At 58.3% G+C, this 26,555-nt stretch overlaps 1 protein-coding gene across 1 annotated transcript in view; it reads left to right on the forward strand.

The window, feature by feature from the left end:
* The first annotated feature begins 7,592 nt into the window (after positions 1 to 7,592).
* EFNA2 (ephrin A2) overlaps positions 7,593 to 26,555 on the forward strand; it is a 41,533-nt gene continuing 22,570 nt past the window's right edge. Inside the window, exon 1 of the mRNA XM_062510371.1 lies at positions 7,593 to 7,714. Within this exon, the coding sequence (XP_062366355.1) occupies positions 7,593 to 7,714 (122 nt within the window). The remainder of the gene's footprint in view (positions 7,715 to 26,555) is intronic.

Below are 26,555 nucleotides of genomic sequence, written 5' to 3' on the forward strand. Positions count from 1 at the left end.
CCGGAAGGGCACCTACACGCAATTAAAATAATTGGGCGCGTACCTGGCTCTGATGTCCCCCTCCTCGACGCTGTTCTCCCTTCATCTCCTCCTCTCCATCCTTTGTTCAATCCTATCAGCCCATCCCACTCCTCTCAGTGCCCATTCTCTGCCAGTGCGGGGTGAGGGGGTGCCCCAAGGAATGGGAGGTGTCCCATGGAGAGTGGCATCTGGCACTGCTGGCCTTGGCCTTGGCCTTGGCACGAGTGCAGGATGAGTTCTCCGATGAGGGAGATGATATTCCAGCCCAGACCCATGAAATATAATGAAGGCCCGAGGGACTCTACCAGCTCCTCAGTTAAAAATGATGCTGTTATATTTAGACAAGGTAACTGGAGGCCCCTCTGGACAGCGCCGAGTACAATTTTTTGTTTAATGATTCCATAATCTGATATAATATCGGGCCTGTAAGACATAATGAAGACCTGGGGGAGTTTACATCTTCGCAGCTTTAAAGGGTCCCTGCTCAGGGACGCGGCCAGGTGGAGGTTTGAACTTTGATGCAGTCAAACGTGTTTTTCTCTGGGTTTGTTTGACATGATTGAGGGAATCCAGCAGCCACAGGGAGAGGGAATGGAGCAAGTGCAGCCATGCTCACATCAGCCCTGCAGCCGGTGCTTGTGCCGAGGGGGAGCACCGGGAGGGTTTGGGGGGGGGCAGCAGGGCTGTGCTGGGACCTGCACAGAGGTGTGGGCTTCAGAAGATCGTGGTGGTCTTTGGGAGGTTGTTGTGGTCTTTAGGAGGTTATGGTGACCTTTGGGAGGAGGTTGTGGTGGTCTTTAGGGGCAGTGATGCCTCCGGACTGGAGCAGCCAAGCCCCACCGTGGGCAGGGCAGAGTGAGGGTGCTCCCACCCCAACTCGACCTCTGATTTTGCCAGGCCCTGAGATGGAGCTTTTGGTGCTTTAAACTGTTTGGGCCCAGCCTGGGGATTCCTGCTCCTGAAGCAGCTCACTGTGGGTCCTCCTGGGAGCAGCACTGGCAGTGCCAGCAGTGCCAGGCTGGGCGCAGCGATACTCCCTCTGCTCCCTCCCAGGGTGAAGCCCAGCTCAGCCCTGCTCCCCGTGCCATGATCCAGAACTGAGAGCGGCATCGGGGCTGCTGGCACCAAAACTGGGAGAACAGGGCTGGCAGAACCTGTGCCATGCTTTGCTGAACAGTTGATCACAGGTTGATCACAGGGTGAGGGTCAGGATTGGGGTGAGGCTCCTTTGGTGGCGGCCACACAACAGGGTGACTTTTCCCCCAACACCAAACATCTCCAGGATCAGCATCACCACTGAATCTCCCATCTGGAAGCAGATGTCCAGCTGGAAGCAGATCCTCCATGGAGGATCCTCACCTGGAGGAGCCGGTGGTGATACCTGCACCGTGTCTGCTGAGTCCTGCCAGTGCCGGGCTGGATGCTCCCGGACCATTCCTGGTGTGCTCTTGTCTGGGTATCTGTGCTGGGAGATAACCTAATCCCATTTAGCCTTGGAGAGAGCCGGCAGATCCCTCCCCTGGGAGCCAGCACGCGGCGGGGGGTGGTCTGTAATGAATTCCCATCATTCCAGCACAAAGGGAGCTTACAGGAGTGCTTGCCGCAGAAAATATGAGGGTCGCTGCCCTATCATCCCTCCGAGACATCCGTCGTAGTTCAGTGATTCCCGGCTGCTGACAGGCAGCAGCCTTGGGAGGCAGAGCCGGGCCTCACCTTCCCGGGTCTTTTCTACCTGGGAAATGCCTTTTTCTACCAAACGAAGGGATTTAACGCTGTGCTCGCCCATCACACCCCCGAGCAGGTGTGTGGCCCTGTGGGATATCACCCCACGGTGCCCATTCTCCTTCACCCTGGTTCGTTATTGATCTGTATTCCAGTGGCTCCTCGGGGATCCCGGTGGGAAAACCCTGCCCCAAGTCCTGTGGGAACTGAAAGGTGCCTCAGCCACTGGGTGGAAGCTGAGGGATGATGCTGTGGTGGTCGCTGGGGGATTTGGTCTGTGCCTGAAGACCCCAGGGTCAGGTTTGGGGGTGCTTGAAGAGCCACTCGGGGGTCCCTGTGACAGGGAGGCTCCAGGGAACCGTTCCCCCTGCCAGGGCCTGTTCCAGCTCCCTGCTCTCCCTTCCTTCTCACCTTTATTTATTTAATTTATTGGGGTTTTTTTCCCCCCTCATGGAAAACCACACGGTGGAACCTTCCCTCTCCAAGCCGGGTTTTCCTGCAGCTCCGTGGCTCGGCCGGGATGCCTCACCTCGGGAGCTGCCAATCCGTCTCTGTCAAGCTGTCAGCCCGGAGCGCGGGCTGGAGCCGCTGCAATTCAAAGTGGATTAACTCCTCGGGCTGCCCTCCCTCCCCCCGCCCCTCCCCATTCCACTTGGGTGGGTTTTGGCCGAACAGAAAACGCTTTTCCCCTGCGCTTTCCATATTCAAAAGCTCCCGGAGCGCGGCCGGATGGCAGCGGGGGCTGCGGGGCTGGGGGCTTCAGGTCGGCGTGCGGGGCCGGTGACCGTGGGAGAGGGACACGGTGGCCGTGGCACTGTGCTGTGTCCCTTTAGCGCCGTTAATGGGATTCTGGGATGGTCTGTGCAAGGATGGGGCCTCCCCAGAGGAGTGAGGGGCTGCAGACCCTCCCCAAAACTCCCGGCTGTTCGTCTGCTTGTCCTCAGAGGGTTGTGGGGCTGGGGGGCTGCAGGACTGGGGGGTTTGGAGGGTGCTGGGCTGTGGGATACAGGACTGGGGGCTGCAGGACTGGAGGGGCTGGGGGCTGTGGGGTACAGGATCAGGGGGCTGGGGGCTGCTGGACTGTGGGGTGCAGGACTGGGGGGGCTGGGGGCTGCAGGACTGGGGGGCTGGAGGGTGCTGGGCTGTGTTGTACAGGACTGAGGGGATGCCAGACTGGGAGGGCTGGAGGCTGTGGGGTGAAGGCTACGGAACTCGGGGGGGGGTGCAAGATTAGGGGGGCTGGGGGCTGCGGGTCTGGGTGGGCCGTGGAGCTGTGATCCCACACTTTTGTTTTCCCGGGTGATCGATTCCTCCAATCCAAGCAGGGGCCGGGGCTGTGTCGCATTAGCGGCGACCCGAGTGCACGGTGACAACCCCGGGGGCGGCGAGGGGCACCGGCACTAGAGGGGGGTATTGCCTAAGCAATGCGGTGCCGCCGCTCCGCCGCCGCCGCCGCCTCGGCTTTGGGGTGAAACCGCAGGATTTTGGCCCTTGGCGGTTTCCCGGCTGGTTTTCCAGGTGTCGGCTGCGCTGGTACCCAAGTGCCATCCCGCACCGCTCCCGCCCCCTTCTCGAGGGGGCTGTGAGTTAATTAATGGCTGGAAATTGCTTTGAGGACGTTGCTGCGAGCTGGCGCTCCGCTGCGATCGTCCCCGATGGCCGAGGGACAGCGGTCACCGAATGCCACCGAGCCAAGGGGAGCCGCGCTCTCTCGTGGCAGCACGGCTCCGGCGTGGGAAGGATTTATCCGCAGCTGGATTTTGGGGCTGGGTGTTTTAACGAGCATGGGATGAGGCGGCAGAACGCGCCCGGTGCTGATGGGGGAAGGAGAGAACAGCCCCGGGCGAGGCGCGTCCGATTCCAGGGAGGGGTTTCGGTGTTCCCTGGCTCCGGGTTGCCACCCTGAGCCGCAGGCTTGTGGCTCTCTCCCACCCAGCTCGAGGGGAGACACTGCCCGGCATCCCTGGAGGCCACACAGGAGCTCCGGGTGCACCCACATTTGGGGTATGATTGTGGAGATTTTCAATTTTGTGTATCTGTGGCAGCTTGCTTGGTGTCCTGAATAAACTGGGAGCTCAGGGAACCTGGGATGCTCCAGGGAGCAAAACCTGAGAGTCAGAGCTGCACCATGGTCTGGCCACAATGATGGGTGTCCCCAGCGCTGCCACCCAGCCCGGCGAGCCTGGGGATCCGGAGGGAGAGGCTCCTCCCCGAGGGGTCGGTGCCTTTGGATGGGATCGAAGCCTATGGATGAGGTCAGAGCCCACGGATGGGAGCTGGTGAATGTGGATGCCACACAATGCCAAGGATCCCTTGGCTGGGGGCATCAGCACCACCCTCTTGCCTGCATGCCAGGCATCTGGACCCTGCTGCCAGCTGGGATTTCCCGTCAAACCGATCCCTTCCAGTTTGGGAAGCTCCAAGGGACCCGCCCGGGCCCCTTTTTTTTCCTGTTGCATCTCCATTCCCAACAGCCTGGCTCTGCTTTGCACCAGTGCTTCCTGGCCCATTCCCTGCGACTCCTCACCTTTTTAGTGGGAAGGTTTTTTCTGTCGGTAGCAAATATTTTCCATAATTTCCTGGCCGATCCAATTAATGCAGAAGAAGGCGGGTGTGAATTATCCCTCCCTGCATCCAGCCTTGCCCCCTGCATGGAGCTGGGGGCTGGAAATTGCAGGATTTGCAGTAATTAAGGCAAATAGTTGGTTTTGTTTGGTTAGAAAAACAATCCGGTGCTGTTTGGAGAAGCCAGAAAAATCCTGGAAAAGGTTTTCCTTCCCGTTACCAGGAGTGGGGAAGGAGAAGTCGTTCCATGCAAAGCAGGGCTGGGGCCCCCCCCTCGCCTGGGGCAGGGACGTGTTGGGACTGATCCTGGCTGGGAGGGAATGCACCGGAGCAGGTGTGGGGCTGCTCCTATCCCACCCCATTTCCCAGGGAATTTCAGCTGGGATCCCCCACAGCTCCAGTAGAACTGAGCTGGCCTGAACTGGGCTGAGCTGGAATGCACTGGGTTGAACTGGGCTGAGCTGGGATGTACTGGGCTTAGTTGGGATGCACTGGACTGAGCTGGGATGTGCTGGGTTGAACTGGGATGAGCTGGGCTGAGCTAGAATGCACAGGGTTGAACTGGCCTAAGCTGAGATGCACTGGGTTGAACTTGGCTAAACTGGGATGCACTGAGCCGAGCTGGGATATACTGGGTTGAACTGGGATGCCCTGGGATGAGCTGGGATGAACTGGGAATGTCCAGCCAGCGAGTGCCCGCTGATGACCTGGCACCACAACCCGTGGCCGACCCCTTGGCCAGCACGGTGCCCTTTGGATCGTCCCCATTCCCAATCCACAAACACTGCTGGCATCGCTCTGTGCGGTGGCAGCTCTGGATTTTGCCGTGCCCCTGGAGCTGCCCCTGGAATGTGGCTCTGCCAGGGCTCACACCTCGGTCCCCGAGCTGGGAGGAACCGTGGCCGGGCCTCCCGGAGAGCCCGGAAAGGCTTTTAGTGGCTTGGCTGGAGAAATGGAAACAAATGAAGTTGACAGACAAGTGTCCGGGTTTATGGCAGCGTCCGCTGACAGGAGGGAGATTGGCTGTCGGGGGCTTGATGGAGACGGATCCTGATGGGAGCAGGATGAGGAGATGGATAACCTTGATGGAGCTGCGGCGCGGGAGGATGCTCTAGCGGCATTATTCCAAAATAATTTGGTTTTTATTTGTTTTCCTTCAGGGCGGGGGGGGGGAGGGACGCGGTGCCCCACAGTCCGTGGAGTTTTTCCTAAACAGATTTGCTAAATAAATAATGAGGAGGATCCATATTTTATTTATATCCCACCTCTCTGTGTGGCGCTGGTGGTGTTTTACACCGGGCCGCTCCCTCCCTTTTAGCACGGACAAACTCCAAAGAGCTCATGAGATGGAGATGGATTTACAGGGATATTTGGATGCTGAGCAGAAGGACGGGCAGCGGGATATGCTGGAACTGCTCCTCCTGATGGACTTAATGGGCACCTTGGTGCTTTGTGAATCCAACTGGAAGTGTCTTTGCATCTGGAGGCACCTGAGGAATTCTGGTGGGAGCCAGCTCTGGCTACGAGGGGCGCAGGGGGGACCTAAACACCTGGGAGGACACTCCAGGACACCTCGGGGGACATTCCATGGTCCCTGTGGAGGAGGGTCTGGAATCCACCTGTGTTCACTCATCCTTCAGAAACAATTTTTGCAGCTTGGGGGACCAAGGGGGGTCTGGGAGCAGAGCAGGTCCTGTCCAGTGAGGACCAGTCCCCCTGGACAGCCCAAGAGGAGCACCCTTGCTCAGGGATGTGACTCCAGGGCTGTGGGGTGTCCTGGCTTGGGGATGTGGCTCTGGCACCGTGGGGTGTCCTTGTTCAGGGATGGGGCTGGGTGACGCACCTGTGACCAAAAATTTCACTGGGTTTCCCCTGTTCTTCCCAAGGTCTTGTCCTCCCCAGAGCTGGACACAGCCCCACAGCAGCACAAGGGCTCTGTGTTTTCCAAGATTTTGACAAAGCAGAGTGATCCCTTAACACGAATTATTGTTTAAATTATCCTTATGTCAGAGGTGAAAAAATGTCCCTGCAGAGGGGGGGGGACTCTACCTGTCACCATCTGTCTGTCTGTCTTTCCTTGGCACCTGTGGGTCACAGGACATGTCCCTGTCCCTGTCCCCTTCCCCATCCCTGTCCCCTCAGTGCGAGTCCCTCACAGCCCCTTCCTAACATTTCCCGCCCATGGCCCCCCGGGGCACCCCCAAACCCCGCCATCAACCCATCCCTTCCTCAAGGTAATGGACCCCCAAACCTCCCTCCTGCTTCCAAACCCCCGCCCCCGCCAATGTCACCCCCCCGCTTCCAAAATCCCAGCCAACCGCTCCCCTTTCCAAAGCCAATGTGACCCCTCCCCTTCCAAAGACCCCCCCGCCGGTGTGACGCCCCCCTTCCCAAATCCCTCCCAGCGCTCCCCCTCCCTTTCCGAAGCCCACCCGCTGCGACCCCCGCCCCTTCCAAACACCTCCCCCCCCCCCCCCCCCCCCAATTCAGATCCCCCTCCCCCGGTACCGGTTCGTTCCCCCCGCCGGTGTGACGAACCCCCCCCCCCCTCCCCCTCCCAAATCTTTGACACCACCCCCCCCCCGCAGGGGCGTGGCCGCGGGGGCGCGCGGGAGCCCCGCCCTGGGACCGCGCCGGGCGCGCGCGCGGCCGCCGGTGGCAACAATGTGTCAGAGGCGGGGCGGGGGCGGGGCCGGCGCGCGGCGGGGGCGGGGCCGGTACCGGGGGCGGTCCCGGGCGGGGGTCGCGGGCGGGGGGCGCGGGCGGCGGGCGCAGCATGGCGCGGCGGCACTGAGCTAGCGGCGGCCTCCCGGCCCGGCCTTTGTCTCTCCGGTGTCCCCGGGGCGGAGCGGCCCGCGGCGGGGCCCGGGGCTGAGCCCGCAGGTGCGGCGGCAGCACCGGGGGCTCGGCACCGGGCGGCGGCGGAGGCGCAGCGGGGCTCGGAGGAACTTGGCCGAAGTTGAGCGCGGGGTGGGGGGGGGGCGGGCGCGGGAGGAGGAGGAGGTGGTGGTGGTGGTGGTGGGGAAGGTTCCCGGTACCGGGGCGCCGCGGGAACCGGGTCGGTCCCCGCCGCCCGAGCGCGGGATGCGGCTGCCCCGGCGCCGCCGCACCGCGGCCGCCCCCGAGTCCCCCCGCTGACGGCGCCCGGGGCCGCGGGCGATGGTGAGGGCTGGGCACCCGCCCGCCGCCGCCGCCGCCCGCCGCCCGCCCGCCGTCCCCGGCCGGCCCCAGGGCCCCGCCGCCCCGTGAAGCGGCCGGAGCCGCGCCCGCCGCCCGCCGGGACGATGGTGCGCTGCGGTGCGGCCGCGCTGCTCGCCGCGCTGCTCGGCGTCTGCGTCTGGACCGACGAGACCGGGAAAGTTATCTCGGACCGGTTCGCCGTCTACTGGAACCGGAGCAATCCCAGGTGAGGCGGGGTGGGGGGGAAGGGGGGGCGCGTCGGGGGCGGCCTCGGCTCCCGAGTTCCAGTCGGTGTTTCCCCCCCCACCCCCCCCGCACGCACACCCGGTGACAGCGGCCGCCGCCGCCCGTGGTGGGTCGGGTCCCGCTGGAGCCCCCCGTGGGCTCCGGTGAACCGGCTGGGCGGCCCCGAGGAGGGGGAGGGGGTGGTCCCCGGGGCTCCTTCCCCCGAAAGTTCCCGCGGGGCCCCGGGTGGACCGTCCCCGGGGGCTGCGGCAGCGCCGGGAGCATCGCCGGGAGCGGGGCGCGTTCCCGGGGGCGGCTGGGGGGAGGGGGCGGCGGGGGCTGCGGCTCGGCCCCTCTGCGCCCAACTTCGGGGAAGTTCAAGTTCCTCCCCCCGCCGCCCCGTCCCCCCTCCGGTCCCTCTCCCGGGATGCGAAAATAAAAAACCCAAAATCCGCTCAAAGCGGCGGACGCGGCTGCGGGGGGGTGGGGGTCGGAAGGAACGATTTTGGGGGAGAAAATGGCAAAACGGGCCCGAGGGAGGGACTCGGTGTGCGGAGCTGGGGTTGGCAGGCCCTGCTGCTCCCGGGTCATTCCCATCCTGGAAGTGCAATCCCCACAGTTGGCTTCGTTTCCTGACTCCGGTTGGAATTTCGATTTTTTTCCTGTATGTTTTTTCCCCCACCAAGTGTTTAGGTTTTTTTTTTTTTTTTTTTCTTTGGGGGCAAGAGTTTTCGTTTCTGACGTATTTCTTTGTTCGTGATTTTGAGGAACCTAAAACTGTTGGTGAGTTGGAAGAGGGAGGAATTCTGCTCTGGGAATGCTCAGGTGGTTGGGACCCTCAGGACCCCCCACCCTCCCTGTTGGGGAACACCCTTTGGGATCTGAAGGGGCCCCTTTTGTGGGGAATTCCTGTAAAAACCAAAAAAACAGCCATCAAACCCCCATTTCTCACAAAATTGCTCAAAGTTCTCCCAAGCCTGGCAGTGTGTGTGAGCGATGAGGGATGAGCTCGGTGGGTGCAGCCTCTGTGGCCCCCAGCTTTGGGCTGTCCCCTTTTCTGGGTCAAACTGGGGGTTCTTTGTCCCCCTCTGTCCCTGCGTGACGAGTGGCCTCGTGGGGCACAGCGTGGCCTGGTCCTCGTCCCCAGGGCTACCAGCGATGTGAGGTGGCTCCTCCAGCTCTGGGTGTCTCATCCCCTGCTGCCACCCATGAGGGGACCCTGGGTGCCACCTTCTCTCCCTCGATGACATCGGCGCAGTTAGGGAAAAGTTCCTGGCAGTGTTTCGGTGCTGGGACGTGTGCGGGGTCGAGGACCCTCAGCAGTCCCCGGTGTCCATCCAACCGCCACACGTCCCCTTTTGGGGACCCACCCGCGCCCCTCTTGTCACCCCAAAATTGGGGCGAGCCCGTCCCTTTGTGCCTTGGTGGCGGTGCCTCGGCGGTGGTGCCTGCGCCGTGGGCCGCCCGCGGTGCATATGGATTTTATTATCTCCCTCACATTTTTGTGGGGGATTGTAAGAGCCAGGGAATTATTTTTTTTCCTATTTTTTTTATTTTATTTTTTTTTCTTTTTTGCCCGTTGCAAAGTTCTTGGTTTCGGCTCCTGGTTCTCCCCCCGATCTCCCACACTTTGGGCTCTTTTCTTTTGTTCTCCCAAATGCCAAACATGTGTGAGGGGTCCCCCCCTGGGTCCAACTCTGGCATCCCAGAGATGAGGGTGGTTGGGGCGGTGGCTGGGATTTGGAACCCAAGGGTTCCGACGGCTGGGATTTGGCGCCCAAAGGTTCTGATGTTTGGGATTTGGCGCCCCAGGGTTCCTGGGGATGGGATTTGGCACCCAAGGGTTCTGACGGTGGTGCCAACAGCCAAAAGTAGCCCCTTGGCTGTTGGGGACAGGCGTCCTGGGACCCAGCACCGGTGATGGCGTCGGCTCCATCCCTTTCACCCCCTCATTGAAGCCACCGAGAATTTCTCCTCGAAAAATCCGTGGTGGACCATTATTCCTTATATATTTATATATTTATACATTTCTAAATCTGCTGTTGGCAGGGAAAATATTTTGGGGGGGGGGGGGGGGGAAATAAAATGGAGCGGAGGGAAGTGTGAGGGGCTGGGAGGGAAGAGCAGACAATGGCTGGTGGGTTCAGCAGGCACGTCCGCAGTGCCTGGCTCCGGGATGTGACCCAAATTTCCCCAATGTGGGAGCGCCCCGTGTCGCCAGCGCTCCCCGCCTGCGCCTTCGGCTCTCGGAATTCGAGGCAATTTATTAGGGGTTGCAAAGATTGAAATTGCCATTGAGTTTCCTGCTTATTCCCTTTTTGAACCCAGCTGTGGGTTTATTTTTTTTTCGCTGGAGTTACTACAAGATTGTCTCATTCTTAAAAATGAAGAAGAAATGTATTTATGTGTTTTCTGGTCTGTCGTTTTCGTTCTTTCCTTCCCTCCCCCCCCACCCCCACCCCAACCAACGCCTCATTTATTAAGGGGGAAATAAAAAGGGGTTTAAAAAAAAAAGGGGGGAAAAGAACCAAGGTTAAAATGTTCTGTTTGAACTCACAGACCTTCTCTTCCGCTAAATATTTTTCCTCAGGTTTATACAGCAATCTATATTTTATAAAAGACAGGAATAAATCTCATGGTCGATATGATTTACCCAGATTAGAATAATTCTATATTTCATAATTGGGGCTATATTAAAAATAAGTGGTACCTCGGGATGCTGCAATTTCCCTGTTCTGGGGAAAGATTTAACCACTCGCTGTGGATTTACAAGGTTTATTTTTATTTTTAAATGGTTTTGTGAGGATGCGCTGGGAAAACGTTTGGCTGGATGGAACTCCTGGGTTATGCAGGAAAAAAACGAAGGGTGATGAAGGTAGAATTATATAAAAATGGGCAGTTTTGGTACGGTGTGGAAGTGTGGATTTTTGCTCCGTGGCACGTACGGGCGCTGCCGATGGTCGCTCTTTGGGTGTGGATCCGTTGGCCGGGCCGGTCGCGGGTTGATCCAGCGGTCGTGTCCAGGGTGATGTGCCCATGGATGGCATTTTGGGGCTCCTCCCTGGTCTGGCACTGCGGGTGAGGGTCTGGCACAACACCCAGGGCTCTTCCCGCCATCACTCCGTGTTTTCCGGCTGGTGGTGCGGGATCCACTCGCCCGTAGGACTCCAGGGTGGATTTGCCTTGGGAGCCAACCAAGTCAATTTGGGTGTGCTGTAGTGTCCAGCATCCCCAATGGGTCGAGGTGTCCAGATTTGGCCCCCATTGCCCCCCACACCACAGCGGGTTTAGGGTGGACGTCTCGGCACGCGGCAAAGAGCGGCAAAAAATCAGGGAAAACCTCCTGCTATGGGGGAAAGGCTCTGTGGGAAGGAGTGACCTGTCCTCAGAAGGTCCCCAGTCCTGTGATCCTGACCCATGGCCTCGTGCCTGTGTTGGAAACCCCTTGGAGGCCAAGGAAGGACGGAGGGTTTGGGATTTGTTGCCGTCCCCCTCTCTGCCGACAGCCGGGTGACGGGCAGGGAATCGTCATTCCTGAATGCTGGTCGGTGTTCCTGCAGCAATCCCGCGGTCACTGCCGTGTGCCTGGATCCACAGTGGGAATGTGTAAAGTGCTGGGGGTTCTCCTCCCTCCGTTCCCGGCACAGATCCCTGGGACCGGGCGGGATCGTGCCCCTGGCCTGATTTAAGGCCGAGGTCATGGCGCTGCCTCCGAACGGTTCTTTTGCTGATTTCTGTATTATTTTTTTGGTGTGGTTTGTGAGCACGGCTCGGATTTCTGTTCTGCTTTTCTGCACTCCCCAATCCTGGGATCGGGAACCAGAGAAATGGTTTCTGGCAGGGGGATTTACAGAACCAGGTGATGCTCAGGGCTGGCAGAGCAGGGTTTAGGGGGCTCCTTTTGGGGGAAAGGTGCCTCTGCCACAGGGGTTGTGGGGCTGGGGTGAGTGGGGCACATTTTGGAGAGGACTTAGATCATGTTCCCAATCCCCCTGGATTTTGTGCCCCTTTTTCCTGCATTCCCATCTCCTGGAGCTGCAGCCCCAATGCATTGTCCGAGAGCCTGGAGTGTGGTGGCCATGGCCAGAAGAGCCATGGCCGTGACTGTGACCCACTGACCACCCAAGCCAAAGCCAGCTTGCCCACCTGTGTGTCACGAGGGGCTGTGGCCAGGCTGCTGGTGGCTATGTGTGCCACCTCTCCGTGAAGGGAGCAAAGATGATACCACATCTGTTTTTTTTCCAGGGGAATTTGGTGCCGCAGAGGGGTGGCTGAGCCTGAGGGCTCAGCCTGGGGGATCCCACCCGTGTCTCCATGGTGGAGTGGGGCTGGATCCTAAAACCTCTGTGTCCTGGCTCTGGCTGGGACTTTTGGGGTCACCCCCAGTGCTACGTGTCCCCAGTTCTCTTTGTCCCCCCTCCCTGCTCCCATGGGCATCATGCTGGAGGACAGCCTCTGAAAGAAACATGCCCTGTTCCCCCTCGGAGTGATCTTAATGTGAATTTTAACCCTGGCACTCGGGTTGTTCCTGTGTCACCATCAGGCCGAGTCCCCTCTCGGGGTGCCAGAGCAGTGCTGGGTGTTTGGGTGTGCCAGCGCTCGGCCTTGTCCTGTGCAATTCCTGCTCTTTTAGTTTTCCTCCTTCTGTTCTCCCTTTGTGCCGAGATCACTCCCAGCCCTTCCCACCCCTCTTTTCCAGCCCGTTAAGCCGTGTTAGCAATTCCTCACCAGCCCAGGGCTGCGGCGAGTGGTTAATGGAGAGCAGACACCACCGGGCCGGCGTCGCTGACAGGATTCTCTCTCCGTGCCCGTCTCCGTCTCCGCCTGTCCCTTTCCAGGGACCGCAATTACATTCCCTGCTGGTTGCACATTTGGTATCCAAATGCCGGCCATGCGCCGCATCCTAATGCGAGGATGGGCTGGGGGCGTGTGGAGCTGCCCGAGGGTCAGGTGGTCCCCAGGATCCCCCCCTGGATCTTGGGGTGTCCTGGTACGGGGGGGACACGCAGAGGGTGGGCAGTGGGAACAGTCCAGGGCGTGAGAGATGCCCTCAGGTACCTTGAAAAGCTTTGAAAGTGCTGCTGTATAAAGACACATGTATTTATATACTTATAGATTTATATATATTTACATGCAAATATATCTGTTATATAAATTATATATTTATTTACATGTGGGTGTTTATTAACACTCCCCCCCCCGCCCCACTTAAATATACTTTACACACACAAATAATCTAATACCAACCCCCTCCCCCATCAAGCAATGCTATGCCACCCCTGTGTGACATTCCCCTGGAATTCCTACCTGGGGGCTGCAGGATGTACCTGGCTGTGGGATTGCTTGGCTCCAGGCTGTCCGGCTGTCCAGCTGTGTCCGTCCCAGTGCCACATCAGGAGCTGGCTGGAGCTGTACCTGCCTGTGCCTGACAAGGTTCAGCTGCTGGGTTGGCTGGAAAATTGCAGCAATTGTTCCTTAAATAGCTTCTCGTTCCTGATGGTGACAATTTCGGTTCTTTTGTGTTAGATATTAATCATGATTTCTGAGGCTCCGTTTTGATCCAAGCTGGTTTTCCCCACTCGGGGCAGAGATCCTGCCCCGCTTCGTTGGATTTAATGGGATTTATGGAAGGCGAGCAGCTCGGAGTGCTGTTACCTGCAGCCCCTAAGAAATGTTTAAATTCCTTTTCCGCCTTTGCCATGACCCGATGCTCATCCCAATGTCTGGCTGCTTCCCTCTGCTTGGAGATCCATCCCAAAACCAGGCCCTGTTTGGCTTCTGCAAGTGCAGGGGGAAGCACGGTGCTCCAAGAGTCCAGGCTGGGTCATAGCTTGGAGTCCGTGATCTTGGAGCTCTTTCCCAACCCAAGCGATTCCATGATTCTCCAAAACTGGAGAAGTGTTGGGGTGAGCTGGTGGCCGCTTTGGCCTTTGCCAGATGAATTCCAGAGGCATTTTTGAAGCTCCCCCAAAGCCAGGGCTGTTTTTAGGGGTGTCCGTGGATCAAGACTCTTTGCCACCACCCCAACCCTTCTGGATTTGGGGACCCCATGGATGTTTCCACCGGCTTGCCGGGAGCCGTGTTGGGGAAACGGTGCCCATGGGGCTGTTTGGGTGTGGGATGCACCAGGGCTGGTTTGATCCTGGCAGGAAAAGCGGGAAAGGACGAGGCTGAGAGCAGGGAGCAGTGGGATGGAGCCCGTCCAGCAGCGCCAGGCCGTGTCCCTGCTCAGTCCTGCCTTGTTCCCGGGTGGTCACAGTGTTGTTATTTATTTATTTCTTCTCCCTCGCTCCCCCTTGGCTTGTTGCTGCCGCTGTGCCTGGGCTGCTAAAGAGCTTCCCATTGTTCCGGAGCTAATTACCTCCTAATGAGGCTCCCGGCTCAAAAGCCCAGTGGAGCAGGGGGCTGTGGGAGGATGTGAGGGGGCTGTGCTGGGAGGGGGTGAGGGCAGGGCTGGGGTCACCACCGGGGTCACCACTGGGGTCACCCGATGGCTTCAGCTGTGCTGCCCTTCGGTGTGAATCGGGGTTGGTGGTGGGGAGATCCACGGCCATGGAGCTGCCAGCCCCGAGCTTCATCCTAAAGGGTGAGTGGCTTTGTCAAAATTTTCTTGTTGAGCGCCAAACCCATGGAGAAATCTAAGCCCGGTAGATTTTGGCCAGGCAGGGCTGTGCTGGTGCTTAGAGCCCGAGACCATTCACTGTGTTCTCCTTTTTGTGGTACCTCCCTGCCAGCCCCATCTGGGACAAGTGTCGCCTTTAGGGCGCATCCTTCATTTTGGAAGGGGTGTTCAAACCAGGGGTCCTCAAAGCTTATCCCATCCATGTGCTGGGCAAATCCTGCTCCACTCCTCCATTTCCCTCTTATCCTGTCCTGACCTTATCCCATCCCTCGGCAAGAGACTGGGATGAGCCCTGATCCTGATGGGATTTGCCACTTCGGCTGGAGGGAGCCAGGCAGTGTCCAGGAGTGTCCTTGTCCCTGCTGGAATGCAGAGCAGAACTTTGGACTCTATATCCTGGATCCTGCTGTGCCCCTGGAATATTCCCCGTGTCCCTCAGGGTTGCGGCGGCTCCCGTGGCTCCTCCGTGTGCTGCAGATGTGATGGGGGAGAAGAGGATCCTTCTCCAAAGGGATTGGGAAAGCCCCCACCTCCACCCTGCTCTGATTGAAGCCGGGCTTTGTGCCCCCGCACGGGGTGGGGGGTCCTGAATTTCAGAGGGGAATAAGCAACAACATTCAAAGCAACAACAGTGGGGGAAAATATTCCAACGGAGGAAAATTTACTCCCTGAAATAATAATGAAGGTAGGGGAATGAGTTCCCCTTCCCGGTGCCCAAGGCAGTGAGGGGTCCAGAGCGAGCCCTTCCAGGGGGATGGAGGTGCTGGCAGTTTTGGGATCGCCCCATCTGGCCCAGCTTGCCCATGGATCCATCTCCAGCTGCGGCACAAAGCCCGGGATCGATGGCGCTCGGCTCCGGTGAAGCCAATCAGCGCCGGGGCAGCGAGATCTGCGCTGCCATTCCGAGCCCCTCTCGGATCCATTCGACATTTTCCTTTGGGTCGTTCATGACAGGAGAGAGGTGTGGAAACAGGCATTTAGACTATTTTTTTTTAAATTCCTCCCTGTTTAATTTTTTTCCCTCTTCCCGTGTTTGCTTCCCAAGGCCCAGCGGAGCAGCGAGTGATGACACTGCTGGGAGAGGAACGGCCACGGGGCCGAGCCGTGTCCTGGTGGGGCTGTGTCACGGTGGGATCCTTTGGGAAACATCCGTACACTCCCTCAGCACATCACTTCTTCCTGACCTCCCAGTTTTCCGCTTTCCTCGATGTTTCCAGCTGCTCCAGCCTTGTTTTGTGGGATTTTCCCATTTCCCTGCAGCCGTGACCTCCAGGCACACACGTGTGTCCGTGCGAACGCCGGAGCTGCCCGTGCCTGGTCGGTCCCACCAAAGACCATCCCGGGGCTGGACCCGGAGCCACCGCTCCCTGTGGATGCCAGTATCAGTATCCCCACCACGGTATTCCCCCCATGGTACTCCCACTGTGATATTCCCACCGTGATATTCCCACCGCGCTGCCAAAGCATTCCCAGATCCTCAGAGTTTTACACCAATACCTTTTTTTGTTCGACTCCAGAAACGGACTTTTTGTTTCAGCTCCTTCCCCACCAGCCCCGAAATCCCTCAGGAATCCAACTCTGGATTTTGGATCTTTTGTGCCCAACCCAAACCTCTCTCGGCTCTGATTCCCAGCGCCGCCGACTTAGGGAAAAAAAGGGGAATTAATGGCAATGTGGGTTTTTAATAATTGGGAATGTGGAAGCCCCATTCCATCCCTGGCTTCCTCCTCCTGCCACATCCCAATTGCCTGCTCCATCTTTTTAAACCTCCATCGGCCGAATTTCCCTGGAAATATTTTGCCGTTTCCCCCAGTGCAACCGAGTTTTGTTGGATTTTTCTTTTTTCCCCTGCAGAAGAGGAGGAATTATCCGTCTCGGTTTATTTTTCCTTGAACATTACACGGGAGCAAAACTCACCCATGTGCTGGGAAAGAGATAAAGTGTTTAGACAGCAAATACAAATATTCCAGAGCACTCAGCCCGGCTACAGCTATTCCTGCCAGGATTCTGGATTCCGTGCCATGTCTTCCAGGGGGGTTTTATTTAGACTGTCTTATTTCTTTTTTTTTTTATTATTTATCAAAAACCCTATTTATATTTGCAGTAAAATAAAATCAGCCTGACCCTGTAGAGAACTCGAAAAATCCCAATTCTTTCCTTTTCCAATCCTGTTTCCACTGAGGAAAGAAAGCCCCTGGACCTCGTGCCCTGCACAAAATCCAACCGCGACGGGATTATTTTGGCGGCTGAGCTTCTCCACAGGCGCTGGGACGGCGCTGGCTCCGTGTGTCCCCCCCCAAAATCGGGATTCAAGAAAGCTCCTGCAGAGGTGGGGATGGAGCTGGGGTCTTCCCATGGGATTTTGGGCGCACAGGCTCCCTTGTGCCGCTGGTTCCGACTGCGCACGTAGCATTCAAAAAGCGGTTTATTATTTTGATTTTATTTTAATATTCAGTGATGGATGGGCTCCTGCTGCTCCTCGGGAGCATCCCAGTCTCCCGTCAATGTTCCAACCCCGCTGGGGACCCCGCGGGTGTCATTGTCACCCCGGTGCCGGCCGCTGGTGCCGTCAGGAACTAAGGAATCTCTTTCCCAGCCAGCTCGATAATCCCAATTATTATCTGGATTCTCGATCAAGGTTGCTTATTAAACTTGGCACCGCTGGCTTTGCCGTTCCGGCCGCCTGCCTCGGCAGAGGGATTTATCTCCTGCCGACGCGGGAAGGAAATTGAGTGGAAAAACGCGGGGCAGAGCCCCCCGGGACGGCGGAGGGGGCCAGGGGTACCCGGTTTCTGAAGGGTCAGGAGATGCTGGCACAGCCCCAGCGGTGCCGGGTTGGGTTGGGGGAGCTGCCTGGGCTGTGTCCGTGTGTCCGTTTCCATCCCTCCTTCCCCACCCTGTGCTGGCGGAGCCGCTCTCATCTGGGATGGGCGTTTTTATTCCAAGGTTATTTTGGAATGGTCGGTGCTTTTGTACAATACAACAGCCGTTGTTTTCCCTTTTCCTTGAAATCTAAAGGGCCTTTTGTTAGACCCTGTCCCACTTCACCTCAGGAATATCAGCTTTTTCCAAATCCAGGCCTTTCCGCTGGAATTCCCATCCCACGAACCTTCCTGGTCTGTTCAATGATCCCTTCTTCTCACATTGTGCCCACAAATTCTGTTTCATTTTTACCTGACGCTACGCTGGAGCTGCCTGAGCCAGGGCTGATGTGCCAACCCTTCCAAAGGGGCTTTTCCCAAATTTCACCCAATTCTCAGCACCGACCGAGCAGGGCATCCAGGGGAGTGGGCCAGGAGGTGGGAGAGATGCTGCTGGGAAAAGATGCTCTCCCGGAGGGTTTCCCTCCCTCCTGATGTTTGGATGTTTCAATTTTCCCGTTGCTCTGCTCCGTTTTTCCCTGCCTTTCCACCATTTTTTCTGCATTTAAAAATCCTGTACAAACCCTGTAACTGGAATTCCCTCTCTTTGTGTCTCCGGCTGCTCTCTCGCCCCGGGGTGAGCTCCTGGGATCCCTTTTTTAGGGTGGGGGCTCTCCCCCATCCCCTCCTCATGCTGCTGTTGGGGGATTCGGGTGAGAACAGGGTCGGCTCCAAAATCCTTTATTTGGGAAATTACTGTTATCCTGAAGCCTGCAGGGTTCTTCCCATGTGCTCCAGGGCTTGGTGTTTGTCTTGGGAACCCTCCAGGTTGTCTCCTTGGCTTTTTCAAAATCCTCCATGCACGGTGGGTGAGAGAACCTGCTGCCCTCTGGCTCTGGCTGGAGGACTTGGGATGGAGCCTGGCCCTGCTGTGCTGTGCCTGTGACTATCCCAGTGATTGTCCCATTGTTGTGGAACCGCCGTCAGATACGGCACTGGTGCACAGGAATTCTGGCACCTGCCCTGGCTGCAAACGCTAGTCAGAATGGTGCTCCTGTGTGTTTTCCAACAGAGAATCCAAGTCTGTCTGGAACAGAACTGGCTTCTGGCTCCAGGCTAGGTCCAAGTCTCTCTTGGATCACCACGGGGTCGCGGGGCTTGGTTTTGCCGAGCCGCGCGGGTGCCGAGTCCTGTGGAGCACCAGGATCGTGTGCCCTGCCACACCCCTGGCATAGCTCCTGATCCTTTGAGATGGGATTTAAGGCTAAATTGTCAGAGTTGGAAGCAGGTTTGGGAACAGGGATTGCCTTTGCAGGATCTGTGCTCTGGAGGCAGCATCCAGCCTGACCAGTGCTGGCCTTCCTAACGCTCAGTGCCAGCTCGGACCGGCTCCCGGCTTTCCCTACCTGCTCTTCCTGCCACTCCCAGCTTTCCCCTCTCCATGATGGTTCCTGGGGTCTGTGGACCTCAGTTCCAGCCACCCAAGCACTGTCTCTCCTGGCTCATCCTGCCGCCATCTGCAGCTTTCCATTGTTCCTTGGCTCTTCCCAACACTGGGATGCGGAGTGCCGGCGGTGAGGGAATGTCCACAGCCTGGTGTCGCAGTGGATCTGGACTCCAGGACAATCTGGACTCCATTTCAAAGCTGATTAATGATAATCATAAATCATAATATTGTCTTTTATGATAGAAAGCTTTGGACTGGGAACAGGGACTCTCATCCTGCAAGCTGGGGGTGATCCTGGATCCGGCTTCCAGCTCATTACCCGGAGACAAATGGCTTCTCCCTCCCCCAGCCTCAATTTCTCTGTGGGTAAGGTGAGGATCGCTGCCAGGGGCTAAATTAGGGAATTAATGTTGGTGGAGTGATTGAGAGATGGAGAAGGACATTGCTCTCACAGCACCGTGTCCCACTGCTCAGCGCGTCCGCCTGCTCTGGGGCTGGATGCGGGAATTCCAGCTGGGAGCAGCGACTGGGGTGTCCACAGTGAAGTCCCTTGTTTGTGTCCACAGAGCCCAGGGCTCCGTGAGGAGGGACTGGAAACCCCCAGCTCCTTCCGTGCTGGTTTGGGATCTGTGTGGGGACACGGTGGCTCAGATCTGTGTCTGATTCCAGCGTGCATCCCGCATCCAGGTGCTTTGGCACCGATTTATCCTGGCCCCTTCCTGGCGTGTCCCTCTCTGCCCCAAAATCCCAGTGTCACTGAGACCCCATTCCCGTGGGAGGGGAATCCAGCTGGATGGATTTTTGTGACTTTTTTTTATATTTTTCCTTAAACGTTGTAATATTTATTCTACCTTATAAATCACTTCCTTGCTGGAGGGAGAATTTATGGGCACAGGTGGGAGGAACACGGCTCCCAGGACCGACCTGCTGGAATGGTTTTGTGGTGATGGTCACAGCAGCAATTCCAGCCAGGGGAGAGGGCTGCAGCTAGGAATCCTGCCTGGGGATGTGATGGGAGCAGGGATGGACCCATCTGGGGTGGCCTGAGGCTGGCACATCTCTGGTACCGCTCGGGGTTTTCTCTGTGCTGGAAAGTGGCACCAGCAGGTTGGACCCCAAACTACTGTCTGCTGGGGGACAACCAAAAAAGGGGTTTCAAATCCTTTCCCTAGTCCTCCAAAGGCTTGTGTAAATCCTAGGAAGGGCTTTCTTTCCCTCTGCAGCCATCAGTGTCACGCTGGAGCCATGAGAATGTCACTGGGGACACGGGAACGTCGATAGGAGGCTGCTGGTGACAGTGACACCAGGGCGAGGGGGCCAGGGGGTGTCGGGGTGTGTGGTGAGGGTGGGGATGCTCAGCCCTGGGGAGACCCAGCCGGGGTTCTCCCTGCTCCCTGAGGGCCAGGCTGGCTCCGGGGGGGATTTTCCCTGCGGCACCGCTGCCCGCAGCAGCACAAACGAACCAAGTAATTGGCAACATGGAAATATTTTGTGCTCATTAAGCAGTGGGAAGTGGCGGGTGAGGGAGCGGCGGGTGAGGAATCCGGGTTCTCCGGGGGTGTCCTCGGGAGCCGTGTTCTCCTGTGGTACTCCTGGTGACCCAGGGCAGGGAGGATGGAGAGGGAGCACCCTGGCATGGGGAGCTGGCTGTGGGAAGGAGGTGTAGGAGCCAGATCCCAACACTGCCCAGCCGGGAGCTCCATGTGCTGGGGACAAGGACAAACCAGGGGAGCAGGGGGATCCTGGCTGCTGTACGGGGACATTTGGGGGACGCCCCATTTCTCCCGGTTCCCATCAATGCCACAGATTAAAACTTGAAACATCAGATCTCAGCAGCTGCCTTGAAGCTCGCCAGCCCCGGGAGCGACACCAAGGGGAGCCCTGGGGGGCTCCACATTCCCTCTGCTCCCAGCAGTGGAAGCGTGGGGTGATTCCTGTCCTTGTTCAGGGGGTCCTGGAGGGGTCCCCTCACCATCCTCAGCCCCGAGTATGTGCTGGCAGTGCCGGGGCCACGGTGCTGTCCCCAGTACGACGTGGGGAGCCCAGCGGTGCTGCAGGCAGGGGAAGCTTTATGGCTGTAGTTAAAGTGACTTTATGATATTGTATCTGAACAATTGCTGGCTATTATCCGGATCGATGCCGCGGGATTGAGACGCCGGTTGATAACCCAGGCAGGGCTCTAATCGCTTTTAAACTGTGCAGGGTTGGTGGGGTTTTCCATAAAACCCCTCGGTGGTTTCTGTTTTAACTCCCTGCCCCTGGCTCTTGTGGGTTTTTCACCGGGACATCCCTTTGTAGATGTGGGTTTGTACCTCTGCACCCTGCCCTGGGTTGAGATCAGGATGCTGGGACCTGGCTTGGGATGCTGGAATCCAGCACTCCTGGGCTCCAGGGTGCCCAGCATTGCTGGGTCCTGCCCTGCTGAGGAGTGAGGGGCAGATTTTGGGATCCTGGGTTTTGGGATCCTGTTCCCACCTTTGCCTGGCTCGCAGTGACCTTGGGCAAGTCATGTCACCTCCGCACGCTTCGTTTTCTGCAGCTGTGAAACGAGGACAATGATACCTTTCCCACCTCGCAGAGGGGTTGGGAGGCTTAATTAGTTAATGTTCGTAAAGTGCTTTGAGGATTAATTAATATTGTGACTCTAATTTTTTCCGATGGTGAAACGCCACTTAAATATCTCCACGATGGTTCCTTCCTCCCTGACCCTATAAAGCAAATCCACATGGGAATGTCACTGGTCTCCGCAGGAGCCGTGTGGCCCTGTCCCTGCCAGGTATCACCTCCCCAGTGCCGAACTGGGAGGCACTGGTGCAGGGGCACTGGTACAGGGATGTCCCAGTGCATGGGGTGCAGCTCTGCATCCCGGCTCCCCAGTGTGTCCACCTGGGCCTGATCCTCCTTGGCCAGGCTTTCCCTGCTGGGAGCCATTCCTGTGGTGGGATTACAGCACTGTCACCTCCCTGTGGCACTGCCCATCCCTGCCCAGGCTGCTCGGGCGCCTCTGGCAACCTCGACCTGCTCAGAGGCTTCCATGGGAAACCACCCTCTCAAATCCCACATCCTGTGTCCGATCCCATCTGGCATTCTGGTGGTTCTTGGGTTGGGAGGAGGCTGCAGTGGGGGGTGGCCGGTCCCTGCTGGGGTGGGGACACTGTGCTGGGCTGCTCTGCTGTGCTCTCCTGCTCTGTGTGAGCACGGAGGGGACAGGGACAACGGAGGGTTCCCACGACAGCAGTGCCAGCCCCTTGGGGTCTGAAACCTGGGATTTGCTCAGCTCCAGTGCTGGGAAAGTCTTGGGTTGGCACCAGTGGGAAGTTTCCTCCTGGGAGTAGCCAAGGGAAGAGCTGAGTGTGTGTCCCAGCTCTGGGTGACCCGAGAGATCCTGGCCTCTGGCTCTGGCACAAAGCAAGGGTGTTTGGCCCTGTTGGAGATGTGGGAATTCCAAGAGGGGCTGGTGAAGGGAGCAGATGGGGGTGTGGTCCCAGGTGGGATGGACTGGTGGGACATGATGGAGCCCCGGGCTGGAGAATCAGGGATAGCAGGGGAATTCCCAGTTGTGGAGCACTGGAGGGAACTGAGACCCATCGTGGAGAGAGGAAGAGGAGGAGGGAGGGTCGGGAGGGAGCCACAATCCTCTTCCCTGGAGCTGCTGGGTGGAGCTGGAGGAGAAGGAAAGTCGGGGCTGGGAGAGGATGAGCTGGGAGTGTCCAGCCTTGGTTGATGGCTCCTGGCCCTGTCCCTGGTCAGTGGTTCCTGTCCCTGTTTGTCACCAAGCTCTGTTGGTGGGAGGAGAGACACATGCAATGTGTGAATCCATGGGGTTTGGGACAGGACGCACCAACGTCAGCGTCCCCATGCCCGGACCCTGCTCCGTGCCGTTAATGACATCCCGGCAATTAAACTGGAACTAATGCAACGATAAAAATAACCTGCTGTCCTTCCGCAGCGCCGCATCCCACAAGCTCAGAGCTGTTTAAAAACCCATTTAATGCCAGATCCTGGGTGTGGGGTGCCCAGGGTGGCACCGGGATGTGCATGACCACGATTTTGGTTTTCCAGCCCTGACCCATTCCTGGCCTTCTGCAAGGTGTGAGCACCCCCGGTTCCCTCCAGTGCAGAGATTGGTTTACCAACTGCCACGTTTTAAGTAATCTAAATTACATGAATATTTTATTTTTCTTCTTTCTAGAGTTGTGGAATTCCCAGGGGTTGGTTTTCAGGCTTTTCTCCGTAATGGAGGAGCAGGAACGCATTCTTTTAATGGTAATTGAGCTTCTTGCATCATTGCAGGACTTGGGAGGTGGATGGGCTTTAAATAATGGCAGAGGGGGGGGATTTGGGTTCTGACTCCTCAGATGGGTTTTTGAGGTTTTTAGGTGGTTTTCCTCACTGTTGTGGCAGGGCCAGAAAGCTGCATCCTCATCCACTGCCCTGGAAGCCCTTCCCAATGCAGGAGATGGCTTGGGGTGGTGACAATGACCTGTGGGTGAGGTGTCATTTGGGAGATCTCTTGGGGGTGACCTGTGTCATGCACCCCATTGCTAGAGCCGGCCTGGCAGACCTTCCCCAACCCATAAGCACCCAGATATTGGAGCTGGGTCCTCTCATGCCAAGGTTTGGGGTTTTTATGGCTTTGTTGCCTTCTGACTGGCATGGTGAGTGCCCAGTTCAGAGGACATCCGGGTTGGGGGGGGGGGGGGGGAGGGGGGGGTGGTTTGCTGTCCCTCCCTTGCCCTGCACGAAGGCAGGGTGGTTTTGGAAGGGAATGAGCAGGATGAGGAGGAGGATGAGGATGAGCAGGGGGTGGAGAGTGGCTGTGCTAGCCCCAGGGTCCTGTCATTGTGAGTACCCAAACACCAAGTGCAGGAGCACCACGGCAGAGCTGGCACTGCCACCCCTGTCCCCTCCTGAGCTTCCTGCTCCCTCTGCTGCCTCTGCCATGCTGGGATGGATCCCGGCCCTGTCAGCACAATTCCATCCCACCAAGGCCTTGTGGGGTGGTGGAAGGGGCACTTTTGGGATGGGGGGAGGTGGTTTCCGGCTGCTGGGGGAAACATCTGGATCCAATTCCTGCTCCACGTGCAGCCAGCCGGGCTGGACCCGTTCCTGCTGCACGGCGTGACAGGAATGGCTTTGCTGCAGAGGGACACAGTGGGTCCCTGTCCTGGGCTTGGGAGCCCCGTGCCAAGGCCCCATCCCACTGGGAACCCCTGCACAGCATCCTCATCCCACTGGGAACCCCAGCACGGCATCCTCATCCCACGGGGAGCCCCAGCACAGCATCCTCATCCCATGGGGAACCCCAGCACGGCATCCTCATCCCATGGGGAACCCCAGCACAGCATCCTCATCCCATGGGGAACCCCAGCACGGCATCCTCATCCCATGGGGAACCCCAGCACAGCATCCTCATCCCAGTGGGAGCCCCAGCACGGCATCCTCATCCCATGGGGAGCCCCAGCACGGCACCCTGATCCCAGTGGGAGCCCCAGCACAGCATCCTCATCCCATGGGGAACCCCAGCACGGCATCCTCATCCCACTGGGAACCCCAGTATGGCATCCTCATCCCATGGGGAACCCCAGCATAGTATCCTCATCCCATGGGGAGCCCCAGCACGGCACCCTGATCCCAGTGGGAGCCCCAGCACAGCATCCTCATCCCATGGGGAACCCCAGCACGGCATCCTCATCCCATGGGGAACCCCAGCACAGCATCCTCATCCCATGGGGAACCCCAGCACGGCATCCTCATCCCACTGGGAACCCCAGTATGGCATCCTCATCCCATGGGGAACCCCAGCACAGCATCCTCATCCCATGGGGAACCCCAGCATAGCATCCTTATCCCATGGGGAGCCCCAGCATGGCATTCTCATCCTGACAGGAGCCCCATAGCTGCACCCTGACCAGACTGGGAGCTCCACCACTGCATTCCCATCCCAGCAGGAACCTCAGCATGGCATCCCCATCCCTCTGGGTGTTCTGCTACATCCCCATCCCAGCAGGAGCCCCAGCACAGCACCCTGATCCCACTGGGAGCCCCACCACTGTATCCCCATCCCCATGGGATGCCTGCCATCCTGCCCTGGCGCTCCCCGTGTCCCGGTGCCATCTCTCGGGGCTGCTGGTGCCCGTCCCCAGCGTGCTGCCGCCCGGGGCGGGGGCGGGGGGAGCCGCTGCCCGCCGTGCCTTTTGTCAGCCTCAGAGAAGTTGACCTTGAATCGCGCTGGCAGAGCCCTGCAGCTTAATCGTGTTAGAGGTGTCTGACTGCGGCTCGCGCGGCTCTACCTGAGCGGCATCAGCAAGGGGGACGCGGCGGGCTCGCCGCCCCGGCTCAATAATTGATGCGTTTTTCTCAGCTCCCCCTTCCGTGAAAGGAAACCCAAGTGCTCAGGAGGATGGCAGGGATAGAAGAATGGCAGGACCAAGAGGATGGCAGTATTGGGGTAGAAGATGGAGGATTGGGATAGGAGGATGACAGGAATAGGGGGATAGCAGTGCTGGGAGGATGATGGGATTGGGAGGATGGCAGGAATAGCTGGATGGCAGTATTGGAAGGATGGCAAGATTTGGGAGGATGGCAGTGCTGGGAGGATGGCAGTGCTGGGAGGATGGCAGGGATAGGAGGCTGGCAGGACCAAGAGGATGGCAGTATTGGGGTAGAGGATGGAGGATTGGGATAGGAGGATGACAGGAATAGGGGGATAGCAGTGCTGGGAGGATGGCAAGCTTTGGGAGGATGGCAGGGCTGGGAGGATGGTGGGATTGGGAGGATGGCAGGAATAGCAGGCAGTATTGGAGGGATGGCAAGGCTGGGAGAATGGCAGTGGCAGGAGGATGGCAGGGATAGGAGGATGGCGGGAATGGGAGGATAATGTCAGTGGCAGTGACATGGGGTAGGAACGGGTATGGCAAGGGCTGGGCATGTTCCATCTGGATGTTCCATGTGTTTTTTCCCTGTGGATGCTCCCAGATGCCATCCTTGAGTCACCCTGCTGTGGGTGGGGATGTGCCAAGGGTACTCTGTGGTCATGGGGAGACATGTGGAGGAGGGAGTAGCCCCGTGGGTGCCTTCCTGCTCTGCCCAGCTTCCTCCCTAGGCACCATGTTTTCACCCACTTTTTTTTGGGAATCAGCAGAAAACCTCAAACCCTTCATTCCCAATGCAGCACCGGGCAACCTCACACTGAGCATCTCCCTTTTCCCAGGAGCACCTCCTGCCCCAGAGGCTGGCACAGCCCCCTTAGTGCCCCCACCGCAGCCCCCTGGGTCTCCCCTGCTCACACCTGGGTCCCTGTCACCCTCAGTGACCCTGGACCCCATGCTGGGGACACTGGCCCCGGGTGCCCCCCGGCTCAGCCCCTTCATGCTGGGCAGAGTTGTTTTGCCTCCCTACAACCCTTCCTCCCTGCCTCCCCCCTTTTCCCCCCTTTCCCCTCTTAGCCAAGCGCACAGGGAAGGGGAGAGATTTTAACCTTCTGCCTGGAACCAATTAAAAAGGTCTTTCCACAGAGACGAAAGTGCTCGTGCACCTTTGTGTGCTGCGAGCGGGGGGAAGAAAGCAGAGGCGGCCTTTGAAGGGGGGATGAGGTCCCTCCGCTGGGACCCCTCCGGGCTTTCAAAGCCTGCGTTATTTCTTTATTTTTAAATAGCCAAATTAAAGTGCCTCCCGCTTCCTCCCCTCCCCGTTTGCGCGGCAGCACGTGGCCCCTGCCAGCTGCGAGGGGGGATGTGGGCACTGTTGGTCCCTTTCAGGGTGTTCTGGGAACCAGGAGGGGTCAGGGCAGAGCTCAAAACCCAGCTGGGACCCCTCTGGGATGGGGCAGAGCTCCCTCCTTCGTGCTGGGACTGCAGGGTGGTGTTGAGGGGGTTCTGGCTGAGTCGGGGGGATACACTGGATACACTGG

The sequence above is a fragment of the Cinclus cinclus genome, chromosome 28 (genome assembly GCF_963662255.1).
Source record: "Cinclus cinclus chromosome 28, bCinCin1.1, whole genome shotgun sequence".
Classification (NCBI taxonomy): Eukaryota; Metazoa; Chordata; class Aves; order Passeriformes; family Cinclidae; genus Cinclus; species Cinclus cinclus.